The following is an 18429-nucleotide window of genomic DNA, read 5'->3' on the forward strand; positions in this document are numbered from 1 at the left end:
ATACAAACTTCTTGTCTGTTGTTAGATTTATTCTCCTGATCATACCAGCAGTAGTTTTCCATCAAATCCATCAACACCAGTTGGATCGCCATCGCCTCTTACAGGTATACATACTGTTTGCAAGTACCTTGTTTGTTGTTCTAAGCAACCTCCTTGGAATCACAGTGGGAGCAGCAGTAGCTTCCCTATGTGGTTAATTCTGTATTTTGTTTGTTTTTCCATTGCACTAGGCCTAGCTTTATAAATCCAGATTTGTAAATACTTTATGAGCATTCACTTAAATCCTGACAATTGACATGGAAAATTAGTTCTACTAAAGTGATCTTAGAAAACATTGGTTAACCATATACTACTACTAAATCAGCTATAAAAATGTCTGTGCAGATCTGTGCTGTTGCAGAGAAGGAAGCGAAAGTGATTTGTGTATTTGTTGTTTTAAGCTATATGTAGAAACTCTGTGGCAGCGTTCAGCGACACACACAGCAGGTGTTTGTTCCCTCTAATGAAAATACAGTAGTTTATGAGATCATTTTTTACACAGGGTAGCTTTTCATTCATATCTTTCATGAATGCTTTCATTCTATGGGAGAAGAATTTCTGGCATTCTTTCAGAATAAATGCTGTGTATTACAGGCACCTCTGTCACCTGTGCTTTGTGTGTTACTGGTGTGAATGTGGGAAGAAGCATTCCAGTGTGGAGATGAACTGTGGGCAGCTGCCTACAGCTATTAGTGGGTAGTGCAGCTTTCACAGATACTGTGGCCTCAGCTGTCTAGTAAAAGTTGAACAGCTGTTCTCTGTACAGAGAGGACTGTGAAAGCTCCATTGACTTAAATTTGTTGTTTAACAAAGAACTAGAATTACAAGCAAGATGATGTAACTTTAACCCTGTTCTTTCCTCTAGTGCAGTTTGCTGAATTATTTAAAGTTTGTAAAACATTTCCCATTCTCAGTCGCTTAAAATACCCCTGCGTATTCCTAGCTGATGGTCACGTTTTTTGCCACAGTTGCTTTGTTTCCTTTTGTTTTTTAATAACATGAGCTTCTAGTGAGAGATGTACAGAATGAGTTTAGCTGAAAACATGGGTAATGTAATCTAGGTGAGTCAGTCAGTCAAGTTACTGCACGTGAAGTCCAGACATACACATATGGATGTGAATTTGCCTGTCTGTGTATTTAATGTCACTCAGAAAATGTGAATCATCCATACGTCACCAGTGTTTAATGATCACTGTTTGGGTTATCTGTGGACTTAATGGATTAGGGAGTATCTGATATGGCATACCTGAACAGCTGTTCTGGGTGTTTTTTCTGTAAATGAAAAATCCATGATAAATTGAGTAATTATGGGATTAATGGAGGTTTTGATTTAGTGATTACAGTTGACAAAAGGGTCTTGTGTAGCCACGTCTTGCTGAAAAGGCAGGCCAGACCAGGAAGTTCTTACTCTTGTCTTTCGTAACATGAAAGCAAATTCTGAAAACAGCTCTGTGGCTGAGGAAAAATGTTCTGACATTTCAGAGTATTTACAGTTTGGAAGATGCCACTTTAAGTTTCCTGATGAGATACCACACCTACATTTGCTGAGCAGGAAAGAGCTGGGTTTGGAATGAAGGTTTCAGGTCTCTAAAATTTGGATTTTTCCATTAACGCCTTTGTGGGAATGTCTGCTAAGTGTAAAACTCCTCCATTTGTGCTTTGATTTACATTCTTTATTCCAGGTTCTGGTGACTCAGAGAGCAGTTGATAGAAGCAGATAATGCTGAAGTCCTACTCAACCACAGACTTAGCATCTGCTTTACAATTATCCATGTTCCCCCCTTCTGCCTTCCCCCTTTAATTTCAGTGATACAGAATTTATCAAGCCTTTGGTAAATTGCTCCAGTAGTTAATTACCTTCATTTATGAATCTGGACTTTTATCTTTATTCCCAGATGAGTCACTAAGAATACAGTCAGGCACAATGTAAAGTAATTACTACTCTATTTATTGTTATTTATACTCCTGGTAGCCATTTTCTGTCCTGACCCAAGAAGTTACTGCAGATAAAAACAAATGTATTAGGTAGACTAAAATAATGTATTTTAAAGCATTTTAGCCACGATTATCTTTTTCCCAATGTGGCAGGTAGGTCTTTGTTTCCCTAGGCTTCTTACTGCTTGGGCTTGGAGTAGGGCACAGTTCTCCTATCCCTCTGTTGTGAAGTAGAGATGAAGTAACTCCATGAGGCACTAAAGTGCATGTGGCCAAGATGGAGTATTAAATGTTTTTGTTGCTGAGTTCTTTGCATATAGGGTTACCAATTTTTTAATAAAAGCAGAAATTTTGAAGACGACGTGATGAAAACCCTCCAGTACCCTCACTTCATTTCTAATTGTACGTCTTACTTATTGCATACTTCTAATGACTGCATGCATGTACATGAAATCTACGTACAGAATTGATCAGTGGGAGCCGCAGTGCTTTACGAATCCTCCTGTCAGGCTCAGCGCCATCAGAATGGTTGTGCAGTTCTGAGGATGCTGGAGGAGCCCTTGGCTGTCTGGGGTGTGTGTTTGTTTGAAAGGGGAGCACGGGGATTAGTGCTGGGGAGATTCAGAGGGAGGAACAATACTACCATGATTACTGCCGATGACCCCTGTAAATCCCAGCACTTGCCCGGCTTATTTGTTTTTTCATGCTGCTGTGTTGGTGCTGCACTAAAAGCTGCAGTTGTTAATTGCAGGGCTTGTGGTGCCAGGATGCTTTTTAACATAATTGGTGGATTTCATGCGCAAACTTCTCTGAGGGGGAGTGGAATGAGGGAAGCAGGAAATCAGTGCCATCTGGCAACCTGCAGACATGGGAGCAGAACGCGCAGTGCTTCCAAAGCGCTCTAGCGTTACTAGAGGTGCTGTTAAACACTGCAGGTTCCAGTTGGGGTGTTTGGTTGAGAGGAGAACGGGTTTTTGCCTTGGTTTGGTTTTCTTTTTGAGAGCTCCCACCCATAGTTTTGTTCTGGGCTTTCTTTAAGGAAGCAACACCGTTTTCCATTCAAAAACAGGATCAAACTGGTTGTGCGAGCATTGGGTTACGTGTTTTCTTAACGCTTTGCCTCCCTGCTCAATATTCAGCTGGTGCTTTGCTGTAGGATGTAGCACGCTCAGTCCTGATAGTAGCAAGCTCTTATTAAGGCCTTAATTATGGTCTCGTCTCTAGAAATGAAATTTGGATCAAACAAAAATTCAAACATTAAAACAAGTGCATGCATTCTAGAGCTGTCTCAGCAATACTTTGCAAAAACAACTTCAGCTCTAGGCATTATTCCTGTCAGTAACGCAGAGGGGAACTGCAGGTCCAGACTCGGAGTTCCAGTGTGAAAATTTGTCATGATAACCTTCCTCTCTGATATCGTGGTATTTTAAAAGAGAAACAGAGCACAGTTAGAGGAGCTCTGAGCTGCTGTGAAACTGGAGATGTTTTATTCTGATTTTTTTTTTCAGTTAGCAAGGAAATACTTGGATATTTTAATGGCCGTGAAAGCTATAGTCCTTTTCTTAAATAAAACCCTGTCTGTAGAAGGTAACTGCTTGCAGCTCTCTGAACAAAGGAACTGTAATGTTATTAAACCTTTCCCAGTTTTCCAGACGTAGAGCTCTGGCTGTTATTGAAAGAACAAGCCCACAGGCTCTTCCTTTAATGAGCTGCTTTGGATTGTATGTCCATAATTTATTAATGTAATTGCTTTATTATTACATTTGTATGGCTGAAAGGAAGCTGTCTCTAATGGACACAGAATTTCATGTAGTATCTTTATAAAAGATGCATTGTTGTTGAGAAAAATGCATGCTGTACAACTTCGGTCTTTGTTTTAAAAGTACTGCTTTATTAGTTATTGCATTTCACATCTTGTTACTTCTAAATTTTACATAGCAATTAAGTCCATTTATTCAGATTAGAATTGGTATGTACCGCCTTTGCAGTACATAGCTAACGTGGATCTAAGTGGATTTGCTGTATGGTGAGTGATTCTTGAACTGAAATGAAATCTACTCCAGTTTACCATGAGTATATCTGAAATAAATGGAAACTCTTCCAAACTTGGAACACGCTGCGATCTGATTTTATTTATTTTTATTTTTATTATTTTTTTGAATGGATAAATAAAAGTGCTCCTAATAGACAAGGCAGAAAAAGCTTTTAGGTCCTACTTTAAGATTTCTTCTGTAATAGGGAGGTGTCCTATAAAAATAACTTTTTGGTTATCATTAATTCAGCATCCATTGGATTTCTTTAAATGTTTTTGATGTAAACTTCTGCCGGGCTGTTTAAGACACGTTTACGCACACTGAAGGTAACCTGAAGGGAAAGGAAACGGGCTGTTTTTAATGCAGACTTAACTCGGGGCAGGAATTTCAGGTACTGTGTGTAACTGTTGGGTTAATTTTTGTATTGTTGAAGTAATCTGAAGCTGTCACTGCTTTGTCATCCGTAATGCATCTCACCCTACAGATGTCAGGATACAAAAATTATCCCTCAGTGAGACAGAATGAAGGAATTTGTCCTCCTTTGTAAACCCATATGTTGGCTTACCTTTATGCAGAATATGTTGGTTTTAATTATGTTAAGAAGTATAGCATCTGTTTCCTGCTTATGCTGCATAAATCTGCGAGCTAACCTAGACAATTTTGACAGGTGCCAGTCAGTGGTCTAGGAGTGGAGGACAAGCCCCCTCATCTCCAAACTATGAAAACTCTCTACACTCCCTGGTAAGAGCTGTTGAAAGCAGCATACTACTTTTTACTTACGAGTTGAAGGCTTGTTTTTGTGTAAATCCTGCATATCATTAACGGGAACAGTAGGATAGCATTACAAATGAATTCTTTGCTAACAAATGGCCTGTTCAGTTGAACAATATAAGACGTGCAGGGTGTGTCTTTCACCATCTGTTCCTTGGGCATCAGGCTTCTGTGCTGAGGACAGCTGGTGCTAAAGCACTGTTATGAGATTCTGGTACCTTTTCACAAATCCACGGCTAATTCTTATCTAAAGTTCAGTCTGCAGAACAGATAAAGACTTCATGCCTTCACGTTTACTTGTCCTTCCCCCTCTCTCTCCTTGAAATGGTAATCCCTTGGGCTTGTTTTCATTACCCTGTCATTAAAGTATTAATAGATTTTATTATTGCTTATTAGGTAATGTTCATTTATTAATTAGTGGAACATTTTACAGAAAAACAAAATAATTTCTCGTGAACTTAAAGTGGATTTGTAGCTTCAGCACAAGCTTTAAGTTACTGACTCCTTAAATCTCTGATGCAGCGTTGGGAGGGAAAGGGGAAACTTCTGAGGGAGCACTGAGAAGGGTTTTGAATACTTGTGCCTATTTCTGGTTTCCACACAGATAATTTCTTCTCCTGTGTCTAACAAGGATAAATGTAAATCAATTTTCTCTTGGATATTTTTGCAGTTATATTTTATTGATACGTACATCTTAGAATGCTAACGTACCGGCAGTGTTAAATATTAGCCTTTTCTTATCTTGATATAATCAGATTTCTGTTGCATTAACTTGACTAACAATTTATTGCTGACGTGCACATCAGCTGTTTCCTCACCTCTTTTTTGAATTAATCTTAACCTATGCTTTGCTTCCTGTTCTGTCTTGACTTTGCCAGAAAAATCGAGTTGAACAGCAACTTCACGAGCATTTGCAAGATGCAATGTCCTTCTTAAAGGATGTCTGTGAGGTACTATTTCAATTTAGATGGTGCCTTTTTGTGTTTCAATTAATGCTTCCTTCGGATTCCCCATTAAAATCTTAAATGAGTGTAGCCCATGACCCATCCTTTGACTCCAACATTCTGCTCTTTCAGTTTCTAGAGAGCTGCAATGTCAGAATTGGTTTTTCTTTTTTTTTTTTCTTTTTCTTTTTTTGGTCTCCAAAAATAAATGTAAGGCAGAAACCTGCTGTGTGGTAACATTCGGAACTTGGTTTTATTTCTGAAATATCTGTTAAAGATCAGTTTTAGAAAGTAACTTTTGTCCAGTCTTTTTGTGACACTGGCTCTCAAAAAGCCCCTGCCTCTCTTAGTTGTTACCGATGTGTTGAGGCTGATTTGCTGGTGATGATTCTTTCTTGCCCGGTATTAGTGTATTTTGTAGCACTTCCTTTTTTCTTGTTCATGCCATGTAATGGAAGCTAAGTAATATTAACCTTGTAATAAGCTTCACTTTAAAAGCTGCCACCTATTTGTGGAATGAATGCTATCTCAAGCAAAATCTCCAGATATCTTTCCTTTTTCCTGTTTGTTTGTAGTGCTGGTAGGTGCTTTTGAAGCCTTTTGATACTGTATTTCATCTTCTTTCTTTAATGTCTCTGAGGTAGAAGCTGTTACGGTAAAAGCAGCCTGCAGAATTACTCAGTAATGACTGTTGCTGGTCCTCTTGAATCCCAACAGCAGTCTCGAATGGAGGATCGCTTGGACAGACTCGATGATGCCATCCACGTACTACGAAATCATGCTGTGGGGCCTTCAACAAGCCTATCAGGTGGCCATGGAGATATACACAGTTTATTGGGACCATCCCATAATGGGCCAATTGGAAGCCTGAACTCAAGTTATGGAGCATCTAGCCTTGTAGCAGCCAACAGACAAGCATCAATGGTAATACTATTTTTAAACGTGCATGTAGTTGTGCAAAGCTGTTACAGCTGGTGTGTGTGAGGGATCGTGGAGCCTGTCTAGTGAAAATGGGACTCTGGGATTAATATTTATCAAGAAAAAACTACTAGAGGTTATTGTAGAGAAAAAGATGGCGGGCAGCTTGCACCTGCTATGGGTTTCCAATTAGAGGGCTTGGAGTGGGGGTGGGCAGATATGAGGGGGGAGGAGAAAGATGGGAAAACTTAGACTTTGGCCTGGTCAGTGGCCCATAAAATCCTGCTGTGACCATATGCGGAAAGCTGAAACTTTCTGCTGAGAGCGTTTCAGCTTATACATGCATTTTTTCCAGATGTGTAATAATTGGCAGAACAGTTTTCTCCTTGAAATGGTGAATAGGGAGATTGAATGGGAAAAGCAGTCAAGAAGGACTGAATTTCAAGTGTTCTGGTCTGGAAAAGCTGTTTATTGTAAATTGGAACTAGTCTTCAATAGCAGATGCTGGCAGAGGACTGGGAGGAAGCTGTTGGAATGTGGAACCGTAGTGTGTGCAGGCTCAAAAATTAAACTGTTTTTTTTCCCCCTAAATGAAAAGGAGTTTGAGCACAGCTGTAGAGTAAGTAACAATGAAGAGGAAACAACTTTCAGATTAATCCCCAAGAAGAGTTAAATAATTCAATTGTCCCTTTTAGTTTCTTTAAAAATGTGAACTATTCTGAAAGGAAAATGTAGTTGAGCTTTTCAGAGATCAGAAACGCGTTGAAGGCATTGTATGGTAAATGAGGGATGTTTGTGGAGTTGCTCACTTCCCTTTTTCTTTCTTTTCATTCCCCTCTTCTCAAAAATAGTGACGGGGGAAAAAAAAAGAGCTTTTTAAAAACATGCTTATTTTAGCGGTGCCATGTGTTTGCATGTTTACAGTGTAACTTTAAAGACCAGTTACATGCTGTGAAATTTTCTGTTATAAAACAGATTCGCAGCTGGGTACTGTGTGATCAAGGCAAAATTTCACCTATCATCAAAATAATTAGGTACCCCGATTGCTGAAGGGTTTGTATTCTATAAAACAGAATTAGTTCCAGGCTCTCCCATTCGCACGTCACACATCCAGTTATATTAATTTCAGAACTGCTGCAGTAAACATCAAAAAGAACTGGTTACTTTCTATAAGCTGCGTGTGTTTGGGGGCCATGGGGGGGGGGGGGTTGCTTTTCCAATGGCATATCCAGCTTTAGATCTCTGTACAAGTTCACAGTTGCTTTTAGTAATGAAGGAAATGATACATAAATACTTCAGAATTTTTTTTAATACTGCCTCATAGTTAATATTTAAAACGCTGCTGGAGGGAAAGTTGTACTGTGTTCTAGAATAGGCTGAAATACAGCCATACAAAGGGAAACTTTTCTCTTAGGCTTTTGTGGTGTAGGGTAAAACAAGTGACTGAAACTGCAGTGATAAAATTGTTCTGCAGCTTGTGAAGCCTTCTGACACCTCTCAGTCAGATACACACCGAGCCAGAATGCACCCAAGTCTGCTGGTGGAGACTGAGCTGTGCTGCATTTATCAGCTCAGTGCTGATTAAAATAGGTGACAGTAGAAAATGACTCTCCAAAACAAATGAAGTTTCCTTGATCTGCTGTAGTTTAATGTTATTGTGTAATTAAATGTAATATAAACCTGATTTATCTTATGATGATCGTTCTGCAGTTTCAATTGAAGAATGGTTGCTGTCTGATAGGAATATCTTTAGGTCAGGAAATTAAAAAAGGATTTCCTTTAGTATTTTCCCTTCACTGGGTGAAACCAACTCACAGATCAGTTTTGGTTTTAAAAAACAAAAAAGTCAGCTAAAGAATTTCTTGGATTGACTTTAATTTTGTTACATCAGAAATATTGGCTGTCAGAAAGCATCCTGCTGCAGCCTTGCCCAGCCTCAAAGAGCACCTTGGTCATCATTTGCAATTGCAGGAACTCGGCACGACTTGGGCTGGAGTCCCGACCTGCAGGCAGAGCAGAGCAGAGGGTGGCACATGGGGCTGTAGGGGAACTGAGGGGTTTTATCAGCAGCGGCTGCATCGTTGGTGCTGCAGAAGCATGAGGTGTAATGCTGGGGCTGCTCGTTACCTGCTCGTCCCCAAGAGCACTTATTGTAGAGTTTGTTTTCCTGAAATAGGGCCGTGAAAGAGCAGAGTATACGGCACAAAGCTGAACTGTGAGAGCTAGAGTTGTTTCAGAAATGACATTTCTCTTAGTTGTAGAGTGCCTCCTGCAGACGTTAGGGTAATGGTAAGTACTGGCTAATAGCGCAGCTAGAATTGGCACCGTTGCTAAGCTATTTTCCCTTTGTTTGTTTGCCTGATGTGCTGGTCAGGCTTTCTGGTCGAGAAGTGTTCAGTGGGATTCGCCAATAAGTGAAACTTCCTTGAGGGGGGTTGGGCGGGATGGCAGGATCTTCCTACAAAACAGTTTTGTTCTGTAGCAAGGAAAAGGGAAAAAATAAATTGAATTTCCCTTGAAGAAGATGATGTTGGCAGAAGGAGCTAGGAAATGAGTAATTTAACTCCTTTTTATGTAATTAGCGTAACCAGACATGGTTTTATTGTAACATTTGCTTAATTTTCGAGCCAGATTTATTTTAAAACTCTGGTTGACTTCATTTCCTGTTCGCTGCGAATGTTCTTGTTTTCTTTTTAGCTGGGCTGCCCATTAGACTTATTCAAATAGATTTTTAATATCTCAACCTCATCAAATATTTGCTAAGTGGCCTTTGAAGTTGATTTGTATTTTATTTCATGTATTATTGAAAAGTTAAGAAGTAATAGTCTTTTTGTTCTTATTCAAGCTGCTTTTTATTTGTCGTTGCAATACAATGGAAAAAGAACAGCCTGAATTGATTAAAAATAAATAAATAAAAGGCCTGGAAACTCAGTTAAGGATGAAACTCAATCCCCAGTCGCAGGCACCTGGGCGGCTCCGCCAGCACCAGGCTCTGTTCTTGCCCAAGCGCTGCCAGAACTGGTGCTTCCCGGCGGGCTCTGAGCCGTCTGCCATGTAAAAATCCTCATTCCAAGTCCTTTTGACTGTCTTTGTTACATTTGCTGTAGTTAAAATGATGCTGGTGACTGTGGCCGAAGTGGCAGGCTGCCGTGACTTGGGAAGTGCATATATTTCTAAATATGCTTGGATAGGTCCAAGAGGGAATATGAGTAAAGGCTTTTAATCAAGCTGCAGCGCGAGTGGAGCCGGTGATTAACAGCAGGTTTCCATTGCGCCGCATCGCCGTGTCCTGCAGGCAGCACTGTGCCATCCCCGCCATGTGCTGCCCAGCTTTGTTCTGCTGTCCAAAGCTCGGAGCCCTGTGCTCTGCTTTAGATCTCAGACCTCACTGCTGCATTGGCCAGGCTCAGATTTGCACTCCTGATCTCAAGTCTGATTGTGTGTGGGCTGTTGGCTCCTACAAATAAATACAGCAGCGGGGCAGTTGTGCATATAGGAGTGCTGCTTGTCGCAGGCTGTGGTTTTACTGACCGAGATAAACCTTGGGCTTGCTGTAATTCCTGACTATTCACTAGCTCTTAATTATATAGAGAACAAATGCACCTCAGTGAACATGTGAGTGATTTACATACACGTATTTTTAACAGGCCCAATTTCTGGGCTGGTCTCTTTTCAAAGTGTTTCTAAAACATCCTGGCCTTGACGCTGTAGCTTTGTGAGCCCAATCCAGCTTTTTGGTGGCTTCTACGCTGCACAGAGTATTCAGGTTTTATTGGAGAGAGATCACAAAAATCAGGCTACATCAGCTTACGAGAGGATGAATTAACTCAGTTTCCTTATAGAACTGACTGCTGCAAGTCATTACTGGTGGGACAGTGCAGTTTTAACAGCCCACATCAGAAGTGCTGCCTGGGGACCCGCACACCATGCTGCGGCTGTGAGGTGGGACGGAGCCGTGTCTCTGCCTGGCACGCTATGGTCCTGCCGTGGTCCTGCCGTGGTCCCGTGGTGGCTCTCAGTGCTGGGCCAGGCTCAGCTGTGTGCCCATAGCGGCCCTGCAGGACCCGCTGCTGGTGCAGCCACTGGCCGAGCGCTGTGCAGGGATGGTGGGCGCTGGGAGAGCTGCGTGCGCCAGGAAGTGGAGGAGAAACATTCGTGGGAGGAATCGGGTTACAAAGAGAGCTCTGCTAACGTCATTATGCTGAAATAGTCCAGATTGCAGCTTGAGCCGCCCCTCCGCCTCTGGCAGGCAGGAGCAGGCAGGGGGCTGGAACGCATGTAAATGCATTCAGATACAGCAGAGCTGCTCGGTCCCTGTGTGCCCTTGAGGTGCTGTGCGGGCGTTTCTGTGAGCAGCAGCAGCGAGGGGCCCAGGTCAGAGCGTGAGGAGAGCAGCACAGCGGGCAGCACAGGGGTGCTGGGCCCTCTGTCCAGCCCTGTGGTTGCGTGCCAAAATAAGGAAAAGACGTCGTGGTGGTATGGAATGTCTTTCAGAAGATGTCAGGGAAGCTCAAAAGTTGTGCTCCATTTAAACATAAACACTGGGGTCTTTTTTTCTTCTTGTGAAATGTGAGCGGAGGGCAATAAACCAAAAGCAGACTTACTGTACCAACCTGGTGTGGAGGCAGGAGCTGCAGAGTGGAGCCCCTGAGCCGTCACTGTGTGGTGTCTGTTGGACCAGATGGAGCTCCTGGGTGCGGGGTGGGATGCAGCAACTCCAGCGTGTGTTGGTCTGGGCTCCTGTTGGCCCCCCTTGGTATCCCCTGTGTCACCCATCAGAGATCAACACACTACAGTCAGTTCTGCAGTGCTGCAGCCCACGAGAGCCCTGCACGGATCTCATTAATCTACATAGCGTGCTTTGGGTTTGTAAACCTGTTTCAAACAACTGAAGCATCATCTTTTTTTTTTTTTCCTAATCTATTTTCTGCCTTTATCACAATAAATGTGTTAGTCTGTTGCTCCTCTAGGGCTGAAAGTTGCCCGGCTCCTGGCGGCTGTTGGCTTTGGGCACAGCTGTGAGAATTTTTTTTCTTCCTTTAAGAAGGAAGTTTAGGAAAAAACTTGTGCTGGAGGTGACGGATAGTTTGTAGCTTGAATAAAAGCACCCTGCTGTGTTAGGACTAAGCGTGACCAGGAGGAGAAAGGAAAACACACCGCAGCAGGGTGGTCCCTTGCCGGCTCGGTTCTGGAGCTGCGTGCAGCACGGCTGTGCCTGCAGTGGGACGGGGCTGGCTGCCCCTCGGGGAGCTGCTCACAGGGCTGTGCTGAGGCCGATGGACGCGTAGCTCAGAGCAGCGGATATTGTGCCGGCTGTGATTCTCTGCAGCACGGAGCGACCTGATGGGATTGTGGGTTGGGGGGGGTCCCCCGTTCCGTTTCTGTTCCTGTGTTAGCTTACAGGAACGAGTGTATATTAAACAAAGGATAAACTTGCATAAGGGTATTTATCTCTCTCTGGGTAAAATCCATACTAAGACATGAAAGGTAAAAGCTGCATTAATTACTCAAGAGGGATTCAAAGCTCAGCAGTTTACTAGGATTGAAGGATTTATTGAAAAACAGTGGTTCTCATGTGTAACTCCAGGCAATAAACCTATTTAATTAAAGGCTTAATCTTCTAGTTGACATGTTTGCTACCGTTCCAGTAAAAAGCTTCATCTGCAGGCAGTTCTGTAACTGTACAAGTAATAGTGTGATCCCTCATCTTTGTTCTTATGATTTTTTAACTGGTTGAATGTATTGCATTGGTCGTATTATAAATATTTAAGGGACTTTTGTGCTCTTTAAATCAAAAGCTTCCAAAGCTGGGTTACTTTGGTACCATTCGGTGCAGTGATGGGACAGAGTGAAGTGTGTGTAGGTGAGAAAGGAGGAGAACGAGAGGAAAATCCTGAAGCAAATAAAATAACATTCTGAAATTAGATCTGGTTCTCTTCTAATCCTGTTTCAGCGATTAAAAAATGAGATGTTTTTGTGGTATTTAAATGTGTATCTATATAAATAAATGCTTTTGTCCATGTGCGTATATAAAAGCCATTCACATGCAGTGAAAATTACAGCTCCCGTGACTTTCCACTGGGGCTCAGATTATTACTAGCACTGCAGTTGACAGTTGCAGCACCTTACAGCAATCTAATATTAACTGAGTCTTATCCTTCCCAGGTATAAATGAATGAATTTTGTAGTGTTCTGTGGGGCAATATTGGAGAAAACTGTGAGGTTGTTACATTATTCCAGACAGGTGCTGGTCATTGCTTGGAGCGCGGCGTAATCCAATATGCTGCTGTCAAGTGGCACACTGTCACAGCATCTTTCAGCTAAATCTTTCCCTTGCTGAGGTACAGCCTGAGCTCTGACCTCTCACCCAGCACATATTTTGTCCTTTAAAATTCTGGTTTTTGGACTATTTTCTTTGAATTGAATCTGTAACAGAAATATTTGCTTTGCTTTCCTTTTAGGTTGGAGCTCATCGGGAGGAAAGCGTCAGCCTCAACAGCAACCACGCGGTTCTTCCCAGTACAGTTTCTGCTCAGAGCACGGAACTAAATCATAAAACACAGGAGAGCTACCGAGGTAACTTTCAGCAACACTAAATGCTGAGCAGGGTCTGAAATGATCCGGAGCCAGTGAGGCTATAGGTCATGGTGAATGTGCGTCAGTACAGGGGATAGGAGCATCAGCAAGATGAGAAGAGAAAATTATCTTCAATTTTAGACACTATAAGCTACCACTGTTAGGGATCACTGCAGTAATTTGTAGGGCATCCTCACGTCAGCCCTGCTCCGTTGCAGTTTCCACAGAGGCCCTACGTGTGGCCGCTGCCTTCTGCTGTCAGCGGGTGTAACCTCCACATCCAGGACAGCAGCCCCTTCCCTCTGACCAAGAGGGCTGCAGTGGGCTGATGCCCATTTCAGTGCAGCCAGTAAAAGGAGGTGTCTGCATGCAGTTGTTTACAGTTCCTTTAATTTTCAGCCTAAAGAAGTGAGCTATAGGAAACAGACGTCGGCTCGTTCATCATCGTGCCTGTGCCACGTAGGGATGTGTCTGGCAGATTTGGCCTAGGCCCAACCCTCTGTCACTACAGCTGTAGCTCTGCCTTTAGATTTGCAACCCAGACCTGAGGTGCAAATTTTCGTACTTTTCAAAATGCCCTTCCATCTTTTTCAGCACCTTTCAGTGATTAGGCTGCTCTTGATTAATTATGATCTCTTTACATCCCCTGACTCGTGTCCAGGTACAGCGGTGTTATTCGGGTTTATCTTTTGTTCCTGTTCATAGAATCATTAGGGTTGGTTCTTCAGCATCTCCAGGGACAGTGACTCCCCTCCTCCCTGAGCAGCCCATTCCAGCGCCTGAGAAGAAGCCTTCTCAGATATGCAGCCCGTTAGCAGAGCACAGTTCTGTGTGTTGGCTTCCCAGGCTGCCTGCTGTGCTCTGGCCTCACACTGACAGTGTCTGCGTGGTTTTGTGACAGGGATGGGTGCCTGGCCCTACGCTGCTCACATGGTTTTGTTTGTTTGCAGCACTGTCAGGTGGCTTGCAGAGCCAGTCTGTGGCTATAGGTCCAACAGAAATCAAGTCTGAACATAAGGAGAAGGATGAAAATATACATGAACCCCCCTCATCGGATGACATGAAATCGGATGATGAGTCCTCCCAGAAGGATATCAAGGTTTCATCCAGAGGAAGAACAAGGTGGGTCACTGACAGGAGCGAGACTATTTGTGCTTCATTATTGGTTGGAGATTTTCTGTAAGCTCAGCAAGTTTATTCCAAAGCCTTTGCATTACCTCAGTGCATGTGTCAATAGGCAGCTGAAATACAGAGGCAGTGTGCAGTATTACTATCTACTCATCTACATATACTGGAAAATCACCTGAAAATTACACATCCCTTAAGAAAGTGTCTCAGCTCCCGTCTGCCCAGGGATGAGTATCGTGACAGATGGAATGGAACAGCTCTGGTTGGAACAGATCATCAAGTTCCAAGGAGTGTTTGAGATAGTCTTTGTACTTTAAGTGGGAGCCAGTAGTGGTGCAGAGCCGTGTCCTGATGAACAGGGGGCTGTATGACTGTATGTGTGACATACCTTCCATTTCCAAACGTGGACAAAAGAACTGGAGTCAGACCAGGTGAAATGCTGTTGGATCTGCCTGGTAGGTCTGACCCGAGTGCTGATGAGCACTGGAGCTCTGCTGTATGTAAACCTGTTGTATGGTTGTTTCATGAGCTTCAATATGAAATACAGCAAGTAGGAAGAAGTTTTAATTTCATCAGCTGAGACTTCTGAACTGGCAGGGTGACTCGATCGAATTATGAGTGATATTTCGATATACTTTTATTTATGCTTTCTCGCAGCAGTACTAACGAAGATGAGGATTTAAACCCAGAGCAGAAAATAGAAAGAGAAAAGGAGAGAAGAATGGCAAATAATGCCAGAGAGCGTTTGCGTGTACGAGACATTAACGAGGCGTTCAAAGAGCTCGGCCGGATGTGTCAGCTTCATCTGAAGAGTGAGAAACCACAGACAAAACTGCTGATTCTTCACCAGGCTGTGGCCGTCATCCTCAGTCTAGAGCAGCAAGTGAGAGGTCAGTAGCCCATCCTTGTGCTGCAGCACGTCGGTATGGAGCAGTGTTGGGCAGCCCAAGGCACGAGCTGCTGAAAGCATTCAGCTTGTGTGACTGCTACAGAATGCTGAGGAAAAACAAGGAATTGTTTGGGTTGTTTTTGTTTCTTTTTTTGTTTTTTTAAAAAAAAGGGGAGGAAGGGAGTGCAGGGTGTGAACTTCCATCTTTTTTCTTTCCTGTGCAGTAAGCCGTTTTGTTTCCAAGTGCTGAAAGTGAATTAGTGAAGCCATTGACACGTCTTGCTTTATACAATTCAAACCAGTGCTGGTTCAGAGGTAGAGATGCTTTAGCAAAACAAGAGATGTCATTTAAGATGAACCGCACACAACTGAGATACTAAAATACAGTGAGTTAGCTGCACTTCCTCAGGTCTTTGCACTAAATGTATTCTGGGGAGGAAGAGCAAGCCTGCAGGAGTCTGGGTTCATTTTGCATGTGTTACCTGTCCCCAGTTCCTTTAGGTTTTTCCAGGTCAGAAATACATTTATTGAGAGCTGCAGAAGGAAGAATTCTTTTTGTAGTTCACTTTCTTATAAGGAGAGCTGATTCCTCTGGGAATTGTATTTAGTTTTTCAGCCGTCCCATCCTTGTCTGTCAGAGAAGCTACTGATGGCTTTTAATCTCAAGCCTAATTTCAGAGACTGCTCCTCACATAGTTGTCACATAGACTGGTGAGCATCCTCTTTCTCTGCTCCCTCAGGCTGTTAAATAACCATCTTCAGCATCTCGGATGAACAAGGAGTGTCTTTTGGATGTGGGTGATGTCAGTGGTCGTATTTACTTGAAGTGCTACATTTCTGAGTTCTGATGTCACTGAATGACATCAATGTCTTATTTTTGTGTACCTTATTTTTACTTTATTTCCAAATTTGCTGCTTGCAGTGGAACAAAGCAATTGTTTAAAGTCAGTGCAGTGACAAAGTGAATGACCTAATGCAAGCTTTGATGTACTTTGCAGTAAGGATGGTGTGCAGAGGATTTTGGGGCAGCTGTACCGACCCAGCTGGAAACAAACACAGTGTCTCCAGTCAGAATTCTTGCAAGGCATGTGCAGAAAGGGCTGTTTCTCTGCAGATCAGATACCAGCTGATCTCAGCATTTCTGGGACTCTGACCTTGGGGTTTTTTCATCTGAAAATGCTTTTCTGTCTCTGCAAGATGAGATGGACTGTTATGAAGCCAGAAGAACGTTAATGGCTTTTACTGGTTAAAAAGCAAAAAACAGGCTGTGTGAAAATGAAGGGAATCACTTTGGCTTTTGGTCAGAGGCTGCTTCCAAACTGTAACACTGTTAGAAACCTTTTCCCTGAACATACTTGCAATTAATTTGGACTTACTCTGCAGGCATTTTAAATTGAGAAATTTCCCTTCCTCGCACACACATCTCACCTTGTGCTCTACTTGCTGTGCATTTGAAGGCCCCGTTCCCTGCTTCATCTCACGCAGTCTTTCCTTGCACCATTCCAATGTCCTTTAAGCATCCTGAAACTGAGTGACACAGCTTTGTGTGGCATCCAGAGCAGCTTTACCCACTGTGTTATATAACAGCATCAGCCATTTTCTCTCTTGGCGATGCATCTTCTTGTTTTGTGATCGATGCTGTTCAAAATGACGCATTTCAGATGTTAAGCTTATAACTGTGTTTTTAGCTCCGTTTCTTGAATGACTGGAAATTAAGTTCCTTTCAAAGTTTCTACGTAATTAAATATCTCTTAAAACGAGGCCGGCTCCATTTAAACCTACAGAAAAAGCCATGTCATGAAGAGAAGTCAGTTTCTCATCGGGCTCCTTGGGGGTGAAAGTGAGGTATGAAGACAAGTGTTGACTTCAGAAATTCTCTCTCTTAGAGCAAAGCTCACATTGCAGGCAGAGAAAGAAGCAGAAACGCTACTGAAGGCTGTGTGATGTCAGAAGGGTTGGTGTGACTCCAGCTATCAACCAAACTCAACATTCTGCTTTAATTCATGATAAATTACAGAAAGCTTTTCTCAGTTTGCGTTTGTAGCAACTTTCTGTGGCGAGAGGTGCTTCCTTTCTCAGTGTTTCTGACTATGTACATAGGCAGAAAGGCAGCTCTCTTTTCCTTTTAAATACCACTTCAGGAGCTGCAGGGCTGGATTTTCAGCAGAGCCTGTTGCAGCTTTAGGCACCTTTGCTTTAGCACAGGCCTGTGAGCACACAGGGATGCTGCGTAGCTATTTCTGTTGCAGTGAGTGTTGATGCTCCCCTGGGTATCAGCGTATGGGATGTTATTTTTCTGTTGCAGAACGAAACCTAAACCCTAAAGCAGCCTGCCTTAAGAGAAGGGAAGAAGAAAAAGTTTCTGCCGTATCGGCAGAGCCGCCAACACCACACCCAGGAAGCCACCCTGGCCTGAGTGAAACTACCAACCCTATGGGTCATATGTGAACACCAGCCAGGTACGTCTCTTGTCTGGAGCGGGGTGCCTGGGGTGACAGCGGGTCTGATTGCTACATTTTATTGGCTAACATGTGGAAGACCTGGATATGTTTATTGTAAGCTGCAGTGCTGCCATTAGTATGAACTTCTTGATGTTGCCAAGAACTTTCATATTTCTGAGCATAAGCAAATTATGCAGGTTTGTGTGGTTTTATCATAAGGAGATTTCAGTGAAATTCTCCTCTTTTGCCTGTGTTTTTGTTGATGGATAAAGCTCTTGGCTCAGGTGGCCTTCTTGGCGTCACATCAGAGGAGTAGTTTGCAGCTTGCTAGATAAGCCAAGAATAATAGAGATTAATTATACGTATTTAGGTGGTCTAAATATCACATTTGTTCATTTAAAAATCCATGTGTTGTTTCCCAGTGCTGGTAAAAGCAGTTAGAGATGTTCTTATCTCAGAGAGATTTGCTGTCTGCCCTAAGGCCGGCCACTGCAACTTGTATCTCCTGCCCAGCACAGGTTGATAGCCCTTAATTCACTGTCTGTCTTAGTGAAGATTTAAAAAGCAACGTGTGCAGCTTTGAGAGGAAAACCAGTGCTTCCAAATGCTCCAAGCAGTGCAGTGCAGGGCAGTTCACTTAAAGCAGTCCAGGCTCTGCTGCGTACGGTAATGCCTGTCTTTAGCAGCAGTGATTAAATTAGGCGCTGTCTCGTGCTTATTTGAGAAATGGGAATACACAAATCAAAGTCCAATCC

At 42.8% G+C, this 18429-nt stretch overlaps 1 protein-coding gene across 33 annotated transcripts in view; it reads left to right on the plus strand.

Annotated features, from left to right (window-relative positions):
• TCF12 (transcription factor 12) overlaps positions 1–18429 on the plus strand; it is a 145930-nt gene that overhangs the window by 124568 nt on the left and 2933 nt on the right. For 8 of the 33 annotated variants that reach the window (XM_085515601.1, XM_015872419.3, XM_085515602.1 and 5 more), the window contains 8 exons: positions 26–104; positions 4675–4748; positions 5657–5728; positions 6440–6646; positions 13102–13216; positions 14167–14338; positions 15002–15234; positions 17539–17692. In XM_085515601.1, the coding sequence (XP_085371727.1) occupies positions 26–104; positions 4675–4748; positions 5657–5728; positions 6440–6646; positions 13102–13216; positions 14167–14338; positions 15002–15234; positions 17539–17681 (1095 nt within the window). In that variant the 3' untranslated portion in view covers positions 17682–17692. The remainder of the gene's footprint in view (positions 1–25; positions 105–4674; positions 4749–5656; positions 5729–6439; positions 6647–13101; positions 13217–14166; positions 14339–15001; positions 15235–17538; positions 17693–18429) is intronic. The other 25 variants (XM_085515604.1, XM_015872423.3, XM_085515609.1 and 22 more) reach the window with 7 other exon arrangements.

Source organism: Coturnix japonica, chromosome 14 (genome assembly GCF_054131305.1).
Source record: "Coturnix japonica strain WE chromosome 14, WE-NBRP24, whole genome shotgun sequence".
Lineage (NCBI taxonomy): Eukaryota > Metazoa > Chordata > Aves > Galliformes > Phasianidae > Coturnix > Coturnix japonica.